The sequence below is a fragment of the Hyla sarda genome, chromosome 4, assembly GCF_029499605.1.
Source record: "Hyla sarda isolate aHylSar1 chromosome 4, aHylSar1.hap1, whole genome shotgun sequence".
Classification (NCBI taxonomy): Eukaryota; Metazoa; Chordata; class Amphibia; order Anura; family Hylidae; genus Hyla; species Hyla sarda.
Genome location: NC_079192.1, coordinates 93,300,647 through 93,324,309, shown reverse-complemented (window position 1 = coordinate 93,324,309; position 23,663 = coordinate 93,300,647). Strand labels below are relative to the sequence as shown.

At 41.8% G+C, this 23,663-nt stretch overlaps 1 protein-coding gene across 1 annotated transcript in view; it reads left to right on the top strand.

The window, feature by feature from the left end:
- Positions 1-22,529, top strand: part of CTDSPL2 (CTD small phosphatase like 2) — a 29,191-nt gene extending 6,662 nt beyond the window's left edge. The window contains exons 2-13 of the mRNA XM_056571572.1: positions 4,957-5,170; positions 5,974-6,112; positions 9,409-9,558; positions 9,721-9,936; positions 10,182-10,260; positions 12,721-12,832; positions 13,090-13,176; positions 15,602-15,664; positions 17,391-17,470; positions 17,563-17,689; positions 19,161-19,256; positions 21,850-22,529. Coding sequence (XP_056427547.1) covers positions 4,979-5,170; positions 5,974-6,112; positions 9,409-9,558; positions 9,721-9,936; positions 10,182-10,260; positions 12,721-12,832; positions 13,090-13,176; positions 15,602-15,664; positions 17,391-17,470; positions 17,563-17,689; positions 19,161-19,256; positions 21,850-21,915 — 1,407 coding nt within the window. The 5' untranslated portion in view covers positions 4,957-4,978 and the 3' untranslated portion in view covers positions 21,916-22,529. The remainder of the gene's footprint in view (positions 1-4,956; positions 5,171-5,973; positions 6,113-9,408; positions 9,559-9,720; positions 9,937-10,181; positions 10,261-12,720; positions 12,833-13,089; positions 13,177-15,601; positions 15,665-17,390; positions 17,471-17,562; positions 17,690-19,160; positions 19,257-21,849) is intronic.
- Positions 22,530-23,663: the final 1,134 nt, after the last annotated feature.

The window sequence follows — 23,663 nt, the reverse complement described above, 5'->3', positions numbered from 1 at the left end:
TGGGGGATGGAGGTCCCCTCACCTGGCTCCGGCTGTCTCCCGGCGTCTCCTGCTCTGGTCTGTAAAAATGTAAAAAAAAGTTAAAAATCCCCTCCCCCAGTAAAAACGAAAATTGTCAGTTTTTCACATTTTACCCCCAAAAAGCGTGTTGTTTTTTATTTTTATTTTTTTGTTATATAAACATATTTGGTATCGCCGCGTGCGTAAATGTCCGAACTATCATAATATGTTAAGCCCTTAAGGACCAGGCCAATTTTTACTGTAGGACCAGAGCGTTTTTTGCACATCTGACCACTTTCACTTCAAGCATTAATAACTCTGGGATGCTTTTACCTTTCATTCTGATTCCGAGTGTTTTTTCGTGACATATTCTACTTTATGTTAGTGGTAAAATGTTGTCAATACTTGTATCATTTCTTGGTGAAAAATTCCAAAATTTGATGAAAAAATTGAATTTTGCATTTTTCTAACTTTGAAGCTCTCTGCTTATAAGGAAAATGGACATTCCAAATAAATTATACATTGATTCACATATACAATATGTCTACTTTATGTTGGCATCATAAAGTTGACATGTTTTTACTTTTGGAAGACATCAGAGGGCTTCAAAGTTCAGCAGCAATTTTCCAATTTTTCAAAAAAATTTCAAAATCGTAATTTTCCAGGGACCAGTTCAGGTTTTAAGTGGATTTGAAGGTCCTTCCTATTAGAAATACCCCACAAGTTACCCCATTATAAAAACTGCACCCCTAAAAGTAGTCAAAATTACATTCAGTAAGTGTTAACCCTTTAGGTGTTTCACAGGAATAGCAGCAAAATAAAGGAGAAAATTCTAAATCTTAATTTTTCACACTTGCATGTTCTTGTAGACCCAGTTTTTGAATTTTTACAAGAGGTAAAAGGAGAAAAAGCCTCTCATAATGTGTAACCCAGTTTCTCTCGAGTAAGGAAATACCTCATATGTGTATGTCAAGTGTTCTGCGGGCGCAGTAGAGGGCTCAGAAGGGAAGGAGCGACAATGGGATTTTGGAGAGTGAGTTTTTTTTAAATGATTTTTTTTTGGGGGGGGGGGGGGGGGCATGTCACATTTAGGAAGCCCCTATGGTGCCAGAACAGCAGAACCCCCCCCCCCCCCACATGGCATACCATTTTGGAAACTACACCCCTCAAGGCACGTAACAAGGGGTTCAGTGAGCCTTAACGACCCACAGGTGTTTGATGACTTTTCGTTAAAGTCGGATGTGTAAATGAGCAAAAAATTTTTATATTACGTGAGGGGTGTAGTTTCCAAAATGGGGTCACATGTGGGAGGGGTCCATTGTTCTGGCTCTACGGGGGCTTTGTAAACACACGTGGCCTTCAATTCTGGACAAATTTTCTCTTCAAAATCCCAATGCGCTCACTCTCTTCTGAGCATTGTAGTTCGCCAGCAGAGCACTTTACATCCACATATGGGCTATTTATATACTAGGGATGTAAGAAAAAATCGATTCTCGCGATAATCGCGATTTTTCATTTGCCGATACAGAATCGATTCAAAATATTTTTGAATCGATTCTTTTAGGGATGTGAAATTTTTATCTGCGGACGCCCGTATCTTACCTGCCAACGAGCCCGCGGAGCTCCGGTACAGGTGTTGGGTCCCTGGGCTGTATTCTTCTTCCTGTTAGTCCGGCACGTCACATGGAGCTTCAGCCTATCACCAGCCGCAGCGATGTCCCGCCTCCGCTGGTGATAGGCTGAAGCTCCATGTGACGTGCCGGACTAACAGGAAGTAAGAAGAATACAGCCCGGGACCGAACACCTGTACCGGACTGTACCGGAGCTCCGCGGGCTCGTTGGCAGGTAAGATAAAGTGCGTTTTATTTTATTTTGCAGCCCGGACGGGATAACATGAGAAAAGTGTGCACCGGAGTACTAGATCGCCGCTGACAGCGGCGTCTATTGGGATCTATGAATGCTCCCAGGTGGGCGATATATCGGGATATATCGCGATGTATCGTCACCTAGACGGTATCGCGATATATCGGGATATATCGAATCGCCACACTGGTATCGCGATTCGAATCGAATCGCCAAATTCTTGGCGATTCACACCCCTATTATATACTCAGGCTTTTTTCCTATTTTTGCTTGTGAAAATGAAAAATTTAGGGTAACTCCAGCATTTTAGTTTTTTATTTTATTTTCCCATCCTACTTTAGTGAAAATTCGTCAAACACCTGTGGTGTGTTAAGGCTCACTATACCCCTTGTTACGTTCCGTGGGGGGGTCTAGTTTCTAAAATGGGGTCACATGTGGGTATTTTTTTGCGTTTGTCAGAACTGCTGTAAAATCAGCCACCCCTGTGCAAATCACCAATTTAGGCCTCAAATGTACATAGTGCGCTCTCACTCCTGAGCCTTGTTGTGCGCCCGCAGAGCATTTTACGTTCACATATGGGGTATTTCCTTACTCAGGAGAAATTGTGTTGCAAATTTTGGGGGTCTTTTTATTTTTATTTTTTCCTTTTTACCTCTTGTGAAAATAAAAAGTAAAGCTCTACACCAGCATGTTAGTGTTCTTAAAAAAAAAAAAAAAAAATGTACACTAACAGGCTGGTGTAGACCCCAACTTTTCCTTTTCATAAGGGGTAAAAGGAGAAAAAGCCCCCCCAAAATTTGTAGTGCAATTTCTCCTGAGTACGAAATTACCCCATATGTGGCATACGACAGGGCTCCAAAGTGAGAGCGCCATGCGCATTTGAGGACTACATTAGGGATTGCATAAGGGTGGACATAGGGGTATTCTACACCACTGATTCCCAAACGGGGTGTCTCCCGCTGTTGATAAACTCCCAGCGTGCCTGGACAGTCAGTGGCTGTCCGGAAATGCTGGGAGTTGTTGTTTTGCAACAGCTGGAGGCTCCGTTTTGGAAACACTGCCGTACAATACGTTTTTCACTTTTATTGGGGGGGGTGGGGACAGTGTAAGGGGGTGTATATGTAGTGTTTTACCCTTTTATTATGTGTTAGTGTAGTGTTTTTAGGGTACATTCGCACTGGCGGCAGTTTAGTGAGTTTACCGCTAGGAGTTTGCGCTGTGGCGAAAAATTTGCCCAGCTCATTCTTGAAGCAGGAAATTTACTGTAAACCTGCCCGTGTGAATGTACCATGTACATTCACATGAGGTGGGCAAACCTCCAGCTGTTTCAAAACTACAACTCCCAGCATGTAATGACAGACCGTGCATGCTGGGAGTTGTACTTTTGCAACAGCTGGAGGCACACTGGTTCTGTTACCTAACTCAGTATTTTCCAACCAGTGTGCCTTCAGCTGTTGCAAAACTACAACTCCCAGGATGTACTGATCACCGAAGGGCAGGCTGGGAGATGGTTAGGCAACAGCTGGAGGTACGCAACTACAACTCCCAGCGTGCCGAGACAGCTGTTTGGGCATGCTGGGCTTTGCAGTTTTGCATCATCTGGAGGGCTACAGTTTGAGACCACTGCACAGTGATCTCCAAACTGTGGCCCTCCGGATGTTGCAAAACTACAAATCCCAGCATGCCCACACAACAAATAGCTGTCTGGACATGCTAGGAGTTGTAGTTTTGCAAGATCTAGAGGGCCACAGTTGGATCACTGCACAGTGATCTCCAAACAGTAGCCCTCCAGCTGTTGCAAAACTGCAAATCCCAGCATGCCCACACAGCAAATCGCTGTCTGGGCATGCTGGGAGTTGTAGTTTTGCAACATCTGGAGGGCTACAGTTGAGACCACTGTATAGTGGTCTCAAACTGCAGCCCTCCAGATGTTGCTAGGCAACTCACCGGCTTCCGTAGGATCCAGGGAGCCGGCCGCACAACATCGTAGCCCGCAGCCTCACCTGCAGGGTGAGTGGACTTCGTTGCCGGTCCCCTTCGGTTTCGCAGTTCTGTCCCGCCTATTGTGGGTGGGCAGAATGGGTAAACCGAAAGTTAACATCCCCCCCGCCCCCGATCTGCTATTGGTCGTCACGTCGATATGACCAATAGCTGGGATAGGAGGGGTGATTTTACAATCATTAAATGGAGAACAATATATTACTGCTAGATTATTATTTTTCTCTGCTCATCTCCCGCTATTTCAATTTCTTTATTGCATTCAGAGTTCTGACACAGATGTGAGCCTAGCCCTACCAAGATGGGTGTATGGTATCAGGGAATTGTCACATGGGCATGAACTTAATTTTAATAATAGGAGTGACTGTTGGGTGATGGGTGTGAATGTGTAGTTTTGGGGGGGGGGTTATGCCTAGTACACCTATATGTAAAAAGTCCACACACCCTCAGTATATAATCCCACCCATCACCTGATATTCACTCCGATTTTTAAATGAAGTTCCCACCTTTCTGTCAATTCCCTGAATTATCCAACTATAAACCCACATACCTATAAAACCTACTGAAGACTGAAACTACACAGAATGAAGGAATGCAAAATATCTTTACTGAAATAACTGTAAAAAGAGACCCTCCCACATGAAAAATACCCACCCTTACCCTAAATGTGATGGGGATCCACCCAATACACCAGCAGATCTGTAGGCCCCACATACTAGAATAACATGTGATCAATAACTACGATGCATAAATCTTTAACAGACAAGGTTTTGCTAAATCTTCCCAAGTAAATCTGCACTGCAGGTCCGTTTCCATGTTGAAAATGTTCTCACCATGTGATTTGAGGTATCTTTAAATCTCGCCCACACGCCTGACATTGTAACCTGCTGCAATTTTAGTTTTTTGCCACATATCCAGAGGAAAATGTTGTCACATCTGTGCTGTGTGTACTTACTCTTACAGATGGCGCCCTGGCTGGAATATAAAGTGCATGTACATTTATAGCCTAATAATCTTGTATATAGTTTTGCTAAATAATAGTTGTGTTCTGTATTTTTTTTTCCCAACTAATATCTTTCGTATTTTATATTGCAGCTTTTATGTGGCACTCGTAAAGATGAGGCTAAGGACGCGGAAGGGGTCTCCGCGCAGCAGTCACGGTCCTGCCGGACGCACTGCACGTACCAAGAGGAAGCACTCGGAGGAAGAGGAGGAGGAAGAGAGCTCTCCGATTGCAGAAAAGTTGTCTAAGCCAGACACTGGCCTGCTGTCCACCATAAAAAATTTCATCAAAGGCAGCACAGCAAAGGTGAGTCTGAGCTGCTTGGGACTCAGCGTTTTATGTATCTTGTTCTATAACAACCTTTCTGAAGGGGCATTTATAAATCTGTAGCATAACAATGATGGTTTATATTATGTAGCTTAAAGGGAGCCTGTCAAATTAGTTATGCAATAAAACCAGAGGTCTTCCAAATACCAGCAGAGTAATGGAAGCGCTGAGACCAGGATAAAAGTAAGGATTCTATATTCCCACAATGCAACGCGTTTCGTGGAAGTGCCGCTTCATCAGGCATGATGCCTGATGAAGCGGAACTTCCGCGAAACGTGTTGCATTGTGGGAATATAGAATCCTTACTTTTATCCTGGTCTTGGCGCTTCCATTACTCTGCTGGCATTTGGAAGACATCTGGTTTTATTGTGATTGTTTGGTGCGGAGCAGCTGCAGAGACCTTCCTCATTTTATCTATACGCTCATATCCATGGTTGTACTTGGACAGGAGTGCAACCTTATCTGGTAAGCGCAATTCTCGTTGTTGCATTTGACCCGCTAACCCGAAGATCTCACACTAAGGAGCGCATCCCTTTGTCTCTTTTTTACATTTGTACAAATTAGGTATGCAGACCTTACTTAGGGCAACATAGCGACACATGCTTTTTCAACAGTCTGTCAAACAGTAGTTTTAAAATGTACATATCGTAGTAGGAAAGTGCATGCCTAGTGCTGCAGGATGAAGTCACAGATATTTATGGTGGGCGGCGGACCCATCCCACCCCTCAGATTTATTGTTACACTGATAAGGCCATTACATAATCTCTTATTTCTTTTACTAGGAGGATCGAGAGAACCCTGCAAAGAGGAGCAGAGTGGAGCGTGACCTCGATAACAACCTCATCACCTCAACTCCGCGTACCGGTGACAAACCAAGCAAGCCCATTGCACGTGTCCGGCGGAAAAGTCAAGTTAATGGAGGTAAAAGCAAGACACATATGAAATGCACACTTATTTTTAGCCAAAACCAGGAATGCAATGATCAAACAGGGGGAACTATCAAGCCGTTCAGTCATATTTTTATTTTTTTTACTGTAAAAGGCTAAAATTTTGTAATCTTGCGCAATTTTTTTTTTTTTTTTTTTTTGTGCCTTTTTGAAATAGACTTTTTGGGAAAAACTGGCTGTGGGTTGCAGGGCTTTGCAGTTGCCCATGCAGTGGACAGTAGTTAATATTAACTGTGTCTATGTTAAAAAAATAAAATGTCACACTCCAATGAAATTACCTTCAAGCATGGGGGCCAGTTATTTAGTAGGGAGACATCTGTTCTAATAGAGTAAGCAAAATTAAAGAAATAAATTTGGGAGAGATTTATTTAAACCTGTCCAGAGGGAATGTTGCTGAGTTGCCTATAGCAGCCAATCAGATGGCTTCTTTCAATTTTCAGAGGCCTTGTCAAAAATGAAAGTGATGTGGTTGCTATGGGCAACTCGGCAACTTTACCTCTGGACAGGTTTTGCTAAATCTGTGCTTTACACCTGGAAGGTAGTGACGCCTGTGTTCTCATCCATTTGCATATTCACCACAAGGGGGGGCTGGGCAGTAAATATTAATGAGGCTGGGGAGCCGATTGATCTGGCTCCTTCCTCCATTGCGCCGCGCAATAGGAGCAAATATAAACTGCCATAGCTCAGCAAGTGCTTCACCAGTAAATGTAAGTAACCATTCTTTTACTCCTTCAGTGTATTCTTGGGCCGTGTTCACATCTCTTTATCATGTACTTAGGGCTGCAGCTAACAATTGTTTTAGAAAATCGATTAGTTGGTCGATTATTCATTCAATTGCATAAAAAAGCAAAATGGCACACTGGGGTTTTTGGGGTGTTTAACTTTAATAACTATGTACATTAGGCAAATAAAATAAGTTAAAAACATCATAAAGTTAATAAGTAACAAAACAAACAAAAAAACAAACTTCAAACAAGGTAAACATCTACAAAGTATCCAAAGCCTCGCTTACAGGCCTGGAAGCACTATGTGATGCATAAGCATTATGCAGGTAAAAAGCTCTGTCAAACCTACTCATATTTTATATATTAGTAAGTTTAGATAGAAATAGCATTATATATCCCATGAAAAATCCTTGTGCCTGTTGGTTAGCCATGCAGAATCCAGTGCCACATTAGTCCATTGTCTATATAGTCAATGCAGTGGCAGCAGGACTGCAGGAATTACGAGGAGGCTTTTCAGAATGGGAAGGATACCATTAGTGCTAATAAGAGCAGAAGATTTGTCTTCACTGCAGACATATGGAGCAGTGTAACAATTTTCTACTAGCAAACATCCTGGAGGAGACGCATGGATGGCCCAGTATTGGGTAATATCCTACCCTTTATCTGCAATTGAGTAGGATATTACCCGAAACGCATCTTTCCTTGGATGTACTTGTAAACTGCTTTTTACAACAAAGTACGGTTTGCCTATCAAGAAAGCCATGTATGCCATTCATTCGGGATAGCGCAATTCTTGGGGGTTCTTTTTCTTTTCTTCATACATGGTTGAGACTCCTTGAACAAACGTGGCCAGTAACTGCAACCCTGTCAGAACCATCAGAACCTAAAGCCAGAAAAATGGTGTTCTTGAGGCACCTTCTACTGTGAGGTCCAGTGAGTCTGTATCTTCTGAATATTTGGCCATGAGGTGCTCCACAGCAGATGCAGTGATATCCTTCCAGAACAAGTCCATGAGCTGTCATTATTTCTGCTGCGCTGGATCCAGGATTTAGAAAATTTTTGACACCTGAGAAATTTATAAATGTGCAGGCCAGTCCTAGCCAATCTTTTGTTTTTCTGTATTCTAGCCCCCCCCAAAAAAAAAAAGATAAAAAAATGAAAACCATCTTTTTTTTGTTTTTTTTTTGTTTTTTTTTTCACGGCAGCCATATAAATTTGCATATAATTACTATCTACTACTAGCCATAGTATAAGCACTATTTGGTACAAGATCCCTTTAAATCAACTTCCCATTAAACATAGCTTCATGTGTGATACTATCTGCAGATATGAGGGATCTCAGCCTGATATTTATATTTCTTACTGCTGAGCAGTGTATAACAATGTAGTACATACACACTGCTCTACACATGGCGGGACTACAGTCACTAGTGTGCAATGCTCTGCACGTACGCCTATGACAATATGAATGCGGCAGTAACAGTGGCCTCACGAGGGTGAGGTCCTCCAGGGCAGGCTGCAGCTCCACATAAAATGGAGGCACGACGAGTGAGTCAGTCCACAGGCGGCGGAAGAGGAGAGCACAGCAGTGGCATCTCGCGATAGGTGGGTCAGCAGAGGGTGGTCTCTATATTGCCTCCTTTTGAGCCTGGATATGTTGTTATACCAGTAATTAAAATTTGAATTTAACACAATATTCAATTCATTTAGAAAAATGGGTAATCCATAGACTCAAATCTATCAGCTATTCACAGCTGCTATATTTGTGTGTGTGTGTGTGTGTGTGTGTGTGTGTGTGTGTAATCTATACATATATATATACTCAGTGTGTGTATGTTCCACAAAAACTTCCAAATGGCTGAAGATATTAACATGAAACTTGGCACACATGTTACTTATATGTCAACAACAAACATAGGATAGGTGATTTAACCCTTACTCACCCCCCGTTTGCCAGGGGCGGGGTTTTTGTTTAAAGTCTCATACAAGTCTATGGGAAATATGTTACTGCATAACATCCAAACGACTGGAGATATTTCGATACTTGGTCACATGTTACTTATATGTCCACTTAAAATATAGGATAGTTAATTTAACCCTTAACTACCCCCATTTGTGAGGGTCGGGGTTTTTGTTTAACATCCCATGCAAATCAATGGGAAATATATGTTCTCACAACTTCTGTACGGCTGGAGACATTTCAATACCTTGTACACATATTACAGGACGGGATATGGGGTTGGGATATGGCGACGGGATATGAAGTCAAAAGCTTCCTCCTCTGTTGATTTTCCTCCCCAATAAGAATTAGCAAGGAAAAACCGGGCAACGCCAGATACTCAGCTAGTATAGAATATAAAAAATGTCTTCTAATTTGCCTGAAAATAAGTGTCCATACGCTGCTTTTCCCCTTTTCATTCTAAATCAGATGGTCCTATTTTTAATACCAGTCGCCTTGTGTGTTTAATGGCAATCTAACCTCCAATTTGTCAACGTTTCATAACTCAGTCTTTTCCTACAGTAACATTTTATTCTCCTATTGTAGAAGCAGCAAGTTACGAGGTGACCCCTCAACACCTAAAACAAAATGGAAAGCTGGATGATGGATCTATTGCAACCAGCCCACCCAGGACCACACTGCTGGGGACCATTTTTTCTCCTGTCTTCAACTTTTTCTCACCAGCAAATAAAAATGGTGAGTTTTTAGTAAACTGCGTGTTTTTGGTTTTGGCTTCGTATTTTTTTTTTTTTTTTTTTTTTTTACTCCTTCACCTAGTATTGCAGTGTACTCCTATACAAAGCTACTGTATCTGACCCTAGTTATCTCAATGCTAAAATAAAACCATTTGTATGTCAGGCACGTCTGGATCAGACTCTCCAGGACAAGCAGTGGAAGCTGAAGAGATAGTGAAACAATTGGAAATGGAGCAGGTGGATGAAATCAGCACCAGCACCACCACATCCACCAACGGAACATCCTACCCTGGTCAGGGGACACCTGTCCGTTCAGCAGCCAATAGCTGGCTAGAAGCAGGTGAGGATGCCCCTGAGCGGGACATCCCAACATTAACAGGTTAGGGGCCTTTTTATTTTTAGGTTAATATTTTGAAGTAAAATAATTGCTTTATCTTATTAAGCCTGTGATCTTCTGATGTGGACATACAGGTCTATTTTCTAGCTTTGCACATAAACTTCTATAGTGTAGCCTTCATTTTTTTTCCATCTACCTTTTATATAACTCGCTTACTTTGAGCTATAAGTGCGGCTTAGCTTGTATATTCCTTATATACATTTTTTTTATTTTTTTTGTTTCCGTAGCCCCAGTGTCCCCAGACAGCGGTTACTCCTCTGCACATGCTGAAGCTGCTTATGAAGAAGACTGGGAGGTGTTTGACCCGTGAGTTTCTGTTCACTTTTTATCACTGCTCCCCAGCAGTACATGACTGTTATAGAACACTTTTTGTAAATGCTTTGGCCCAGATTTACTAATCTGTATGACAGGGGCGGACTGACAACACTCAGGGCCCCCGTTCCAAATAAAGCAAGGGCCCCCTGGAAGACTCTGCCCTTGGCCACACCTCTACCATGCCCCACCCCTACACACAAAATAAAATTATATATAAAAAAAGTGTGTATAAAAACATGTTAATGTAGGTAAGATAATTTTCCATGATCAATAATACCGTTATTAAAGGAGGAAATATATACCACCCTACAGTGACTGGATAATACCACCATACTGTACTGAATAAAAACCACTATACACAGACTAGTATTCCCCATACAGTGCCCATATAGCACCTATACACAGATCTGTATACTATATAAGTGATTACAGTGGAGATCAAAAGTTTGGGCACCCCAGGTAAAAATTTGTATTAATGTGCATAAAGAAGCCAAGGAAAGATGGAAAATTATCCAAAAGGCATCAAATTACAGATTAGACATTCTTATAATATGTCAACAAAAGTTAGATTTGATTTCCATCATTTACACTTTCAAAATAACAGAAAAAACTAAAAAATGGCATCTGCAAAAGTTTGGGCACCCTGCAGAATTTATAGCATGCACTGCCCCCTTTGCAAAGCTGAGACGTGCCAGTGTCATGGATTGTTCTCAATCATCATCTGGGAAGACCAGATGTTGTCAATCTCAAAGGTTTTAAATGCCCAGACTTTGCCCCAACAATCAGCACCATGGGTTCTTCTAAGCAGTTGTCTAGAAATCTGAAACTGAAAATAGTTGATGCTCACAAAGCTGGAGAAGGTTATAAGAAGATGGCAAAACGTTTTCAGATGTCAATAGCCTCTGTTCGGGATGTAATTAAGAAATGGCAGTCATCAGGAACAGTGGAAATTAAAGCAAGATCTGGAAGACCAAGAAAAATATCAGAAAGACCAGCTTTCAGGATTGTGAGAAAAAACAATTCAAAACCCACGTTTGACTGCAAAATCCCACAAGAAAGATCTGGCAGACACTGGAGTTGTGGTACACTATGCCATCATAAAGAGATACTTGTACAATTATGGTCTTCATGGAAGAGTCATCAGAAGAAAACCTCTTCTACGTCCTCACCACAAAAATCAGTGTTTGAACTTTGCAAATGAACATGTAGAGAAGCCTGATGCATTTTGGAAACAAGTTCTGTGGACCGATGAGGTTAAAATTGTACTTTTTGGCCAAAATGAGCAAAGGTATGTTTGGAGAAGAAGGGGAACAGAAATTAATGAAAAGAACCTTTGTCCAACTGTTAAGCATGGGGGTGGATCAATCATGCTTTGGGGTCATATTACTGCCAGTGGCACAAGGAACATTTCACGAGAAGAATGAAAATGGATTCAATAAAATTTCAGCAAATTTTGGATGCTAACTTGATGCAATCTGTGAAAAAGCTGAAGTTAAAGAGAGGGTGGCTTCTACAAATGGATAATGATCCTAAACACACCTCGGGGGATTACATCAAGAGGCGTAAACTGAAGGTTTTGCCATGGCCTTCACAATCTCCTGACCTCAACAGAATTGAAAATCTATGGATAGACCTTAAAAGAGCAGTGCGTGACAGACAGCCCAGAAATCTCAAAGAACTGGAAGACTTTTGTAAGGAAGAATGGGCAAAGATACCTCAAACAAGAATTGAAAGACTCTTGGCTGGCTACAAAAAGCGTTTACAAGCTGTGATACATGCCAAAGGGGGCAGTACAAGATATTAACTCTGCAGGCTGCCCAAACTTTTGCAGACGCCATTTTTTTGTTTTCTATTATTTTGAAAGTGTAAATGATGGAAATAAAATCTAACTTTTGTTGACATATTATAAGAATGTCTAATCTGTATTTTTATGCCTTTTGGAGATTTTCCATCTTTCCTTGGCTTCTTTATGCACATTTTTACCTGGGGTGCCCAAACTTTTGATTCCCCACTGTAAGAGTTATGATTTTTAGAAGGCAAGGAGGAAAAAAACTAAAACTTAAAAATAGTCCTTAAGGCCCAAATGGGCTGAGTCCTTAAGGGGTTAAGGTCAAAATGGGCTTGGTCCTTAAGGTATTAATGGTACTCCTCCTGTATACACAACACATCTTATGCTGAAAAGTTTGAAAGTTCTTCTGACCATTGAAATGTGAATTTGAATCCATTTGACTTCGGGTGGACATCATTTAGTATTCCAAATTATATTTTGTTTGTTACTTGGGATATTGGTGAGGCCATGTACAGAATGTATACGCGTTATTGTCTTGCTGCACTGTTTTCGTCTATTAAAAATAGTTCTAAAATATTGCTTATGGGCTTGGCAAATACTTGCAGACCATATGGAAAGTGGAATAATATATATCAGCGAATGTTTTGTTCTCTGTACTGTAGATACTATTTTATTAAACATGTCCCGCCCCTGACTGAAGAGCAACTCAACAGGAAGCCAGCTCTCCCCTTAAAGACCAGAAGTACACCAGAGTTCTCTCTTGTCCTGGACTTGGTAAGGTTTAGCTTTATTGACTTTCTATAACGTGACTATTGCGGGGAAAGATTTATCAAAACCTGTGCAAAGGAATAGTTGACCAGTTGCCAATAGCAACCAATCAGATTGCTTCTTTCATTTTTAAAAGGTCCTCTGGAAAATGAAAGAAGCGATCTGATTTGTTATGGACAACTGGTAAGCCTTTCCTATACACAGGTTTTAATCTCTTCACGTCTCTTGATTATTGAATAAACTTATATTTTTTTTCTCTGCAGGATGAGACCTTGGTTCACTGCAGCCTCAATGAGTTGGAAGATGCTGCCCTGACATTTCCAGTGCTGTTCCAAGATGTCATTTACCAGGTGGGGATCACTTTGTGACTTGGGTTTGCTGAGACTGAAACTTACAGTAGAAGTAGCTGCAGCAGTAGTTAAAGGGTTACTGTCAAAATAAAGACTTGACATGCTGCACAGATGGCAGGGGTCTCTTTCTAAACATTAGATATAGCCAGGGGAAGTGAGGGGAATGTGCTTTACTGCCTGGCACGCTGCTCAGTCCCACTAATTGCAGGAGACTGGCTCTATAGACTTATAGGCCGACATTTATCATTGTCTTTTCTGTTTTCTGTCTAGAAAAGGCACAAAAAAGTCGAAGCAGTGTTTATTTGAGCCTTTTGGTTTATACATTTCTGCTGATTTTGTGTTGGAATCCACTGATTTTGACAATACACATGATATGGAAGGGTTTTTATGAACTGCGCCTTTTTGTGAAAAGGCGCAAAGCCACTGAAAAGTCTCTAAAACTACACCATCCCAGACTTGGCTTAGCTTTTTGGTGTATGTGAAGAGTGAAATTTCTGAAAATGTAAACTGAAAAAAAAATTATCAAATGCTCTGCGACCATTTAATAAATGTGGTGCTCCAACACATTACCAGCACACAAAAAAGGTGTAGAAAAATCTTCACTTACACCTAAAATGATGCATGCCGGCCATAATGCACATTACCTGCCTATATCTAATGATCTGGGACTTTTGACATGTCACAGGAACGCTTAACCACTTAAGGACTCGGGCGTACCTGTACACCCAGAGTCCGCTCCCTTTCTATAACGCGGGGCCTGGCGACGTGGCTAATAGCGCACGGCACTGAACGCGGTGGCACGCACTATTAACCCTTTAGATGCAGCATTCAAAGTTGAACGCAGTGTCTAAAGTGATAGTAAACCACTGCCGGTTAGCTCAGTGGGCTGTTCGGGGCCGCCGCTGCAAAATCACAGCATCCCAAACAGCTGGCAGACACAAGGAGGGTCCTTACCTGTCTCCTGCGTAGCCGACTGCTCAGTGCCAGAGATCCAGGCATGAGCAGTCAAGCGGCAGAATCATCGATCAATGTTCTCCTATGAGATACCATTGATCAATGTGTGAAGTATTATAGCCACTAGAGGGGGCTATAACACTGCAACAAAGTTAAAAAAGTTAATAAAGATCATTCAACACCTTCCCTAATAAGTTTGAATCACCCCCCCTTTACCCATTTAAAAAGGGTCAATAAAAACATATGTGGTATCGCCGTGTGCGGAAATGTCAGTTATAAAAATATATCGTTAATTGCAACGCACGGTCAATGGCGTACGTGCAGAAAAATTCCAAAGTCCAAAAAAGCATATTTTTAGTTGCTTTTTATATCATGAAAAATGAATAAAAAGGGATCAAAGTCTGATCAATACAAAAATAGTACCACTAAAAACTTCAGATCACAAAAAATGAGCCCTCGTACCGCCCCATATGCGGAAAATTAAAAAAGTTAAAGGGGTCAGAACATGACAGTTTAAACATATACATTTTCCTGCATGTAGTTATGATTTTTTTCCACAAGTAAGACAAAATCAAACCTATATAGAGTATAATTTTATGGACCTACAGAATAAAGAGGTGTAATTTTTACCGAAAAATATACTGTGTAGAAACGGAAGCCCCCAAAAGTTACAAAAAGGGTTTTTTTTTTCTCCTATTTTGTTGCAAACATTTTTTTTTCATTTCATCATAGATTTTTGGGTAAAATGACTGATGTCATTACAAAGTAGAATTGGTGGCACCAAAAATAAGCCATCATATGTATTTTTAGGTGCAAAATTTAAAGTATTATTTTTATAAAAAAATTTTTTAAAGGTGAGGAAAAAACTAAAGATAGGGTTAAAGGGGTATTCCAGGCAAAAAATGTTTTATATATCAACTGGATCCAGAAAGTTAAACAGATTTGTAAATTACTTCTATTAAAAAATCTTAATTCTTTCAGTACTTATGAGCTTCTGAAGTTAAGGTTGTTATTTTCTGTCGAAGTCCTCTCTGACACCTGTCTCGGGAAACGCAGAGTTTAGAAGCGAATCCCCATAGCAAACCTCTTCTAAACTGGGTGTTTCCCGAGACATGTGTCATCAGAAAGCACTTAGAGTGAAAAGAACAACCTTAACTTCAGAAGCTCATAAGTACTGAAAGGATTAAGATTTTTTAAGAGAAGTAATTTACAATCTGTTTAACTTTCTGGAGCCAATTGATATATAAAAAAGTTTTTGCCTGGAATACCCCTTTTAAAGATAGATTTTGACTGAAGTTTAGCATGCAGGATTTTCAATTCTTTAGTAATATGGTATTCAAAATTGTTTTAAAGCAACTGTTGGATAGTCACATTGCTTATGTTCTTTCCTCTGTAGAATGTCCAAGGTGGCTTGTATGCTGGAACCATTAGTAACGTTTCAGTTCAACTTTTTTATTTTATTTTTTTGTAGGTTTATGTGCGGTTAAGGCCTTTCTTTCGTGAGTTCTTAGAACGCATGTCTCAGATTTATGAGGTAAGTTATCCTCCTAAAGGGATGCTCAGCTTGTTTACTGCTGCAAGGAGTAGTGCTTTTTGTTTGTGTTTTTTGGGTGTGTGTGGGTTTCCCATTCCACCTCCCAATTACATATTTAGTTTTTGACCGTGACAGGAATAGTGGTTGGGATCACTCTTTCCCCAAGGTACCTTTCATATCTATCAGGTTTAAGGAAGTGAATATCCCATTCAGTAAAAGCTGGGTCAGATCCTAGGACGTGTTTTCTAACCAGGGTGCCTCCAGCTGTTGCAAAACTAAAACTCCCAGTATGCCCGTACAGCCGAAGGCTGTCCGGGCATGCTTTGAGTTGTAGCTTTGCAACAGCTGGAGGCACCCTGGTTGGAAAACACTGTCCAAGGGTATCTAGGATAGTTGGAAATCCCTTGCAGACCATAGCTACTATGAAACCTTTTTGGTAAAGTCTGGTTTTGGGCCTGGAATTTTATGAAATGACAGATATGTTGATAGTGGGACCTCTCATTCCCTTCCTGGCCAGACCAGGTTTTCAGTGTTTCCCAAAATTGGCACATGGTTAATGGGCTTTGAATTCAGGTGTAACTCAGTCTGCATGCTGAGGCTAGGTGAAACCTCAATCTTTGATAGATGGAGTCCTGAGGTGTACAGCCTTAAAAGGGGACACTGGGACTACTCTGCTCGGCACATTATAGTGGCTGTGCTGTTGCAGCTGCCATGGCAGCGAACTGCCTGCTTTGCCTTTATTCATTGAATTACAGGTGATTTGGCTTTAGCAAACAGCTAATTGCCATGGTGCCAGACCCCAACTTATCAGATATTGATGGCCTATCCATCAGTAAGCTTTAACTGGAAGACCCCTTTTTAAGCCTCTGATGGGTAAGTAATGATTAAAGGGGTATTCCAGGAATCAAGAAACGGGCCTTTTGTCTTTCAAAGACCGTGCCCTGTTTATCTCCACTTTGGGTGTGGTTTTACAACTTGGCTCCATTCACTTCAATGGAACTGAGCTGCAGGACCACTCCCAACCTGGAGACAATCAGGGAGAGGTCTTTTGAAAGGCCTGGTTTTTTTTTGTTTTGTTTCGATTCCTGGTATACCCCTTTAAAGTGTACCTGTCAGATCAACAAAAAAAACTTTTTTGTTTTTGTTATTAAATATCATGCCGTACCTAATCCTGACCATGAACATCTAATTTTTGTGTCTTGCACCTTTATTTTCTTATTACACTTTTAATTTAGCTCACTAGTCTGAATTCCTCTCAAAAGGAGGGGGCGTGGCCTCACCCCCTGCCTCCGTATGCTGTCTGCGCACATCTCCCTTAGCATTAGCAAAACTACAACTCCCAGCTTGTCCTTACTGACAGTAGCGGGACACAAGCTGACAGTGGGAGGATTTTTCCTCCAGCTGTGAGCCCGGCACTCACAGCTATCAATCAAGGAAGTGTGTCCATGACATAGGTGATGACGCATGGACACAGCAGGACTAGTATGTGTCCAAGCAGGCAGGGGGGCAGTTGTTTGACTGGCTTTTTCAGAATGAAATACTGAAAATGTTCTAATGAAAGAAATTGCAAAACCTATTGGTTGTACATGCTTTACAACATATCAAAAGTTTTTGTATCTGACAGTGCTCATTTAAACGTCGATCTTGTGATAGATAGATATATAATCGATGTTTTTTTTTTTTTTTTTTTTTTCTTGTTACAATGTCTTATTCTTGAATTTCACAGATAATTCTTTTTACGGCATCAAAGAAAGTCTATGCAGACAAATTACTAAATATTTTGGATCCCAAAAAGAGGCTGGTCAGGTAGGTTGGCACGCTTATGGAATGCCACATGAAGCTTCAAAAATAGATTCTTCTCTGGCCATATTTACTATTTTACATTTCTTGTTTTGCAGACACAGACTATTTCGAGAGCATTGTGTGTGTGTCCAAGGGAATTACATTAAAGACCTGAACATCCTGGGGAGGGATCTTTCTAAAACAATCATCATTGATAACTCACCACAAGCCTTTGCATACCAGGTAACTTTATTTTTCTTATGTGTATTTTTGAGATTTTGTGAGAAACTAGTATTAATAGTTTACATTAAAGGAGTTATTCCAAGATAAAAAGTTATTGCCTACCCACAGGATAGTCTAGGCCAGGCCAGTGTTCCCCAACCAGTGTGCCTCCAGCTGTTGCAAAACTACAACTCCCAGCATGGCCGGACAGCCTCCCATCCTGGTTGGGAAACACTGGGCTAGGCAATAGCTAAGTGATTAGTGACCACTGGGACAGCCACTGATCCAGAGAATGAACGTCAGGTTCCTCCTGAATGAATAGAAGGTCAGAAGGCCATGCACATGAATGAACAGCACTGTCCATTCTCTATGGGGCTTCCAAACATTGCTGAGCACTGAACTCTCCAAAAATTCTCCTAAAATCGGAATCACCGGGACTATGTTGCTGTCCACAGCAGGTCACATACTGAAAACCCCATTTGGGGGGGGGGGGGGGGTACACAGACATGTGATCCCACTGAGCCAGCCAGAGATGATTCTAAGTAAGCTGAAAAAGAACATGTCTTTACCAATCTTCTGTTCTCTCTGTGGTGTAGGACCACTTGTATATTTGGATAGCTTTGGATATGTTTAGTGCTATGGAATATAGAAAAAGCCAAAAAGTGTTTTGTCAAAGTTAGAATAATGGCCAAATATTGTGCCACATTTACAACAGTTGAAGCCTGGCAAATTTAGTATACATAAAAAATTCCTCCTCCCCCCCTTTTTTTTTTTTTTTTTCCTTAGAACTTTTAGGACATTCATTTATAATATACAGTGGTCCCTCAACATACGATGGTAATTTGTTCCAAACGACCCATTGTTTGTCGAATCCATCATATGTTGAGGGATCCCTGCAATGTTAAGTATAGGAAGCTGTACTCTCCTGTCCCCGCCGATCTGGACCAGGTCCTCACCGCTCCCGATGCTGTCCCAGGGGCTCCCGATGCTGTCCCGCTGCTCCGGTGTCATCTTCGCGATCCTCCGGCTTCTTCCGCATCTTCTGCAGGGTCCGGGCCTTGCTTTCTGGTGACGTCATTACGCTGCTGCGGCGTGCGTAGTGACGTAATAACTACGCCAGAAAGCAAGGCCCGTACCCCGGACAAGATGCAGAAGACGCCGGAGGATCGCGAAGTGGACCCGGAGCAGCGGGAATAGGTAAGCGAACCTGCCCGTGATACTTAAACTGCTATCCGACAGCAGCTTAAGCATTTTGCGCTGTCGGATAGTAGTTAATGCGATGGCCCCGACATATAAAAGCATCGTATGTCGATGCTGACATCGACATGCGATGGCCTCTGAGAGACCATCGTATGTCGATTTTATCATATGTCTGGGCCATCGCATGTCGGGGGGTTACTGTAGTAGTATTACACGAATGTTTAGGTTAGGTTGACAAGTCTTTTAACTATGGTGAATATCCTTCCTAATAGAGACTGTGTGCTTTTTACAGCTTTCTAACGGGATTCCCATTGAGAGTTGGTTTATGGATAAAAATGACAAGGAGCTGCTGAAGCTTGTCCCGTTCCTGGAGAAGCTTGTAGAACTGGTAAGCTGGTCCATTAATCGTATTTAAAGTGTACCTGTCATAAACAAAAACTTTTTATACAATGTAGATAATACCGTTATATGTATATTTGTAATATACATTGGTTCCAAATAGGGATGTCCCGATACCATTACCGTTTAGACATTAGTAGAAGCCCCCCTCCTTGCAGGCAGCTCACCTACTCTGTCCCGTTCTCCTGTCCTCTGGTCCGCATCATGTCGTCCTATGGAGGAGCATGTAACATATACGTCACTCTGCTTCTTGCGTAGCGTTACGCTAGGCGCAGGGGAGGAGGTGGAGTGACGCGTGTCACATGCTCCTCCATAGGATGACTTGATGCGAACGGGGCAACAGAGCGGCAGCAGGTATCGGGCATGGTATCGGGGACATTAAACAAGTCCCCGATACCATGCAAATAGCTAGTATCGGCCCCGATACCAAAATGTGTATATTTTTGTCCCTACAGCTATTGTTTGTGTGTCTCTATTAGGAGTCCAAATGCAGGAAGTGAGGGTGGAGAAGCAGCGATCTATGCACTGAGGATAAGCAGGGACCTGTACACTGAGGACAAGCTGGGCTCTGTGCACTGAGGACATGCCACCGGCTCACACAGCAGGATGATTGACAAGCCAGGAGCCTGCACTGATCCCCACTTCTCTTGCCCTCACTTCCTGTATTTGGACTCCTCATAGACACACACAGACAATAGCTGCAGGAACAGCATTTTTTTCACCTAAAAGTATACACATTGTTTTAGTCAATGTATATTACAAATATACATATAATGGTATTATCTACATTATATCAAAAGTTTTTGTTGGCAACAGATACTTAAAGGTTGGATTTTGCTTCTGCAACAACTCGAACTAATATTTCAATTTCACAAAATGGATATGGGATAACTCTCATTACTCATACGGGGAGAGTAATTAAAACCTGTCCAGAGATAGTTGAGTTGTCCATAGCAACCAATCAGATCTCCTCTTTGCTTTTTGAAAAAGCCTGTGAAAAATAAAAGAAGCAGTCTGGTTGCTATGGGCAACTCAGCAAATTTTCCTCTGGACAGGTTTTGATAAATCTCCCCCATTGTTCCTGCTTGCAACAGTGCTACCTGTTCTTGTAAGGGCTTTATAATATAAAAGCAGAGAAGGGGGAGCTTTTTTGAATAGATGTTTGCTCTTCTGGCACACTCCTATATTAGGGATCGACATATTATCGGCCGATAATCACGATTTTGGGCATTATCGGTATCGGTAATTACCTTGCCGATAATGCCCCGACCCGTCGCACCGCACCCCTGACATGCCACACCGCACCGCGTTGCGGGCCGCTGGCGCTAGAAATCTGTACTACAAATAACGCTGCAAAAATAAACAAAACAAACTTTAACTTACCTTCCAACGTGGTCCCTCCTCATGGTCCCTCCGCTGCGGTCCTGGGGATGGGAATGTCACAGAGCAGTCAGCCTATCGCCGGCCGCAGCGATGTCCCGCCTCGGCCGCTGATAGGCTGAGCCCACTGTCATGTAATGAGCCTACATGACAGCATGCTCAGCTGATCACCGGCCGCAGCGATGTCCCGCCCTGGCCGATGATAGGCTGGCGGCTCTGTGACTTTCCGGTCCCAAGGAAACTGCAAGAGGACCACAGCGCAGGACAGTGAAGACTGTAGCAGAGCAACGGGGGAACGTAGGCAGGTTAAAGGTTTTTAGTTTTTTTTGCAGCCAGGGAAACGTTATTTGTAGTACAGATCTCTAGCGCTGCGGCCCGCAATTCATAGGAGGATGAGCAGAGGAGCGCACGCGGGTGCTTTTGTGAGGGGGGGGGGTGTTGGGAGAGAAGCGGCACCCAGGTCACATGGGGGGGGGGGGTTTATACCGTTAAATACCGTGAAACCGCCATCACTTAAAAAATACTGTGATACACGTTTTTGCTCATACCGCCCAGCCCTAGATCCAGGTTAACTAATACTGTCTAATTCTTAAACTGTGTGCAAATGTGCAAGATTTAATACCATTTAAAGATAGGCCAGATTTGGCAGCCTGTCTAGCTTAAGTTTTGACCAACTATTAGATAGCTAACTTCAAAATGTTATGCCACAATTTTGACCCACAGTCACATATTACTCATTTGCTAAAGGGGCATGGCTTACAAGAGTCTACAAATTGATAGTATTGAAAATAAATGTGGTCATGTGAGCCAGTTTTTTGGCACAAAGTTCCAAAGGATTATGATATATCTGTAAAAGTTATTCTGCCCCACTATATGTGAATAGTAGAGATGAGCGAATTTACAGTAACTTCGATTCGTCACAAACTTCTCGACTCGGCAGTTGATGACTTATCCTGCATAAATTAGTTCAACTTTTAGGTGCTCTGGTGGGCTGGAAAAGGTGGATACAGTCCTAGGAAAGAGTCTCCTAGGAATGTATCCACCTTTTCCAGCCCACGGGAGCACCTGAAAGCTGAACTCATTTATGCAGGATAAGTCATCAACTGCCGAGTCGAGAAGTTTGTGACGAATCGAAGTTACTGTAAATTCGCTCATCTCTAGTGAATAGCTAAATTTAATGCTTATTTTTTTTCCCCTTACAGAATGAGGATGTGCGACCTCACATCAGAGACAGATTTCGCTTACATGACTGTTTGCCACCAGATTAGAAGATCATCAAGCACCTGCAGGATCCCCTGACCACAAGGGGGCAGCTTTCAGATACCTGCAGGGGAGCAAAGCTGCACAACCACAGGACTGAAGCATACATGTACACAACCATTTGCCATAACTGCTGAAGGCATTTCTTTACTTTGCTGTCTAAAAAAAAAAAAGAGAAAAAAAAAATATATATGGGGGAAAAAAGGAACGGTTTCACCGTGACGTGTTGTGACTGGTATGGTGGCACATCACTGAGCAGCTTGGCCTCCTCCCAGGAATTATTTCTCCGAGAGAAACCCGCTGTCTGTGAGCTGCAGATTGCATCCTATCCGCTGTTAAATAGTTTGTCTGTGTCAGCAGGAACAGAGTTTTTCTCAAATTTCGGATTTAACATCCTACACAGTGATCCTTTTATTAGTGTAGAGTATTCATGATCCATTCCTTGTATTTCAGTCGCTTCAATCTGTTCTAGTAGCCAAATTTTACTTTTATGTTGTATGATATGTTTGGCTGTTCCTATTCTCTGCTTGCATAATGTTTTTTTTTTGTTTGTTTTTTTTATTTATTTTATTTTTTGTTAGATAAAATCAAATTCTTAAGGTTCAATCCATGTAAGCTCCAATTAGAAATGCATATATCTTTTATATTTTATCTATAATCCATTCTAGTACCTCTTTTAAAGCATAGCTTTTAAAAGGCAAAGTAAGAGAGAGTGGAAACATGGAGGCTTGTACAGAAGGTGTGGTGCTTGTGTATAGTACAGGGGGGAGTGGATGTATTACCTGTGAATAGGCCAGGATTCTGTTTTCCATATTCTCTCCTCTCTGTCTGTACATGCAGATCCAATCACCCATTACACACTTATAAATATATATATTTACATTCGCACATGTATACACACAGCCTCTCCCTCCTATATGTATCCATCCACAGCTCTGGTACTGATGCAGCTACATTTGAATGGTGGATATTTTTGTATGAGGTGCTCTGTCCTGCAGGGAAGAAGTGCAGAAGGTGTGGGTGGAAAGGTTGCTTGCTGTTTCAGGTGGGTGCACTATGTTTCAGTGGTGCATTCACTATGTAGAAAGAAGAGAAGGCACTTTTTTTTTTTTAATTTCCTTTTTATTTTTTTCTCCTCCTTTTCTAAAAAAAAAGAGGTTTGTATTTTGTAAGCTTGTTCAGAGTACAGTATTGGAAATTAAAGCTCTACAGAGGAGGCTGTTCATCCTATTGTTTCTATGTATATTACCTGTTTAACTGTATGCCATTTTATTGTATAAATTTACACATGGGTTCATTTTCAAGTTACTCCTTAAAATAAGGAGTTTTTTTTAGTAAGTTTTTAGGAAAACATTTAATTTTTGTATTTTTGATTTTAAAGGAAAAGCATGAGTTCTGTCATATTTTCAGTGTATTAATGAAGATTTTAACCTTTCTTTTGGGTGGCTGTGTTATTTCATACTGTCTGTGTTTCCGTTGTGGTGGTCATTCAGTTTGCAAAGCCTGAATCTACTTTTAAAGGGGTATTCTGACCCTAGGATAGGGGATAAGATGTCTGATCGCGGGGGTCCCATCACTGGGAACCCCCGGGATCTCTCCTGCTACACCCCCTGTCATCTGCACGGAGCGAACTTCGCTCTGTGCCTGATGGTCGATACAGGGGCCGGAATATCGTGCCATCACATTTTGCCCCCCTCAGTGGAAGTCTATGGGAGGGGTGTGGCAGCCGTCACGCCCACTCCCATAGACTTGTATT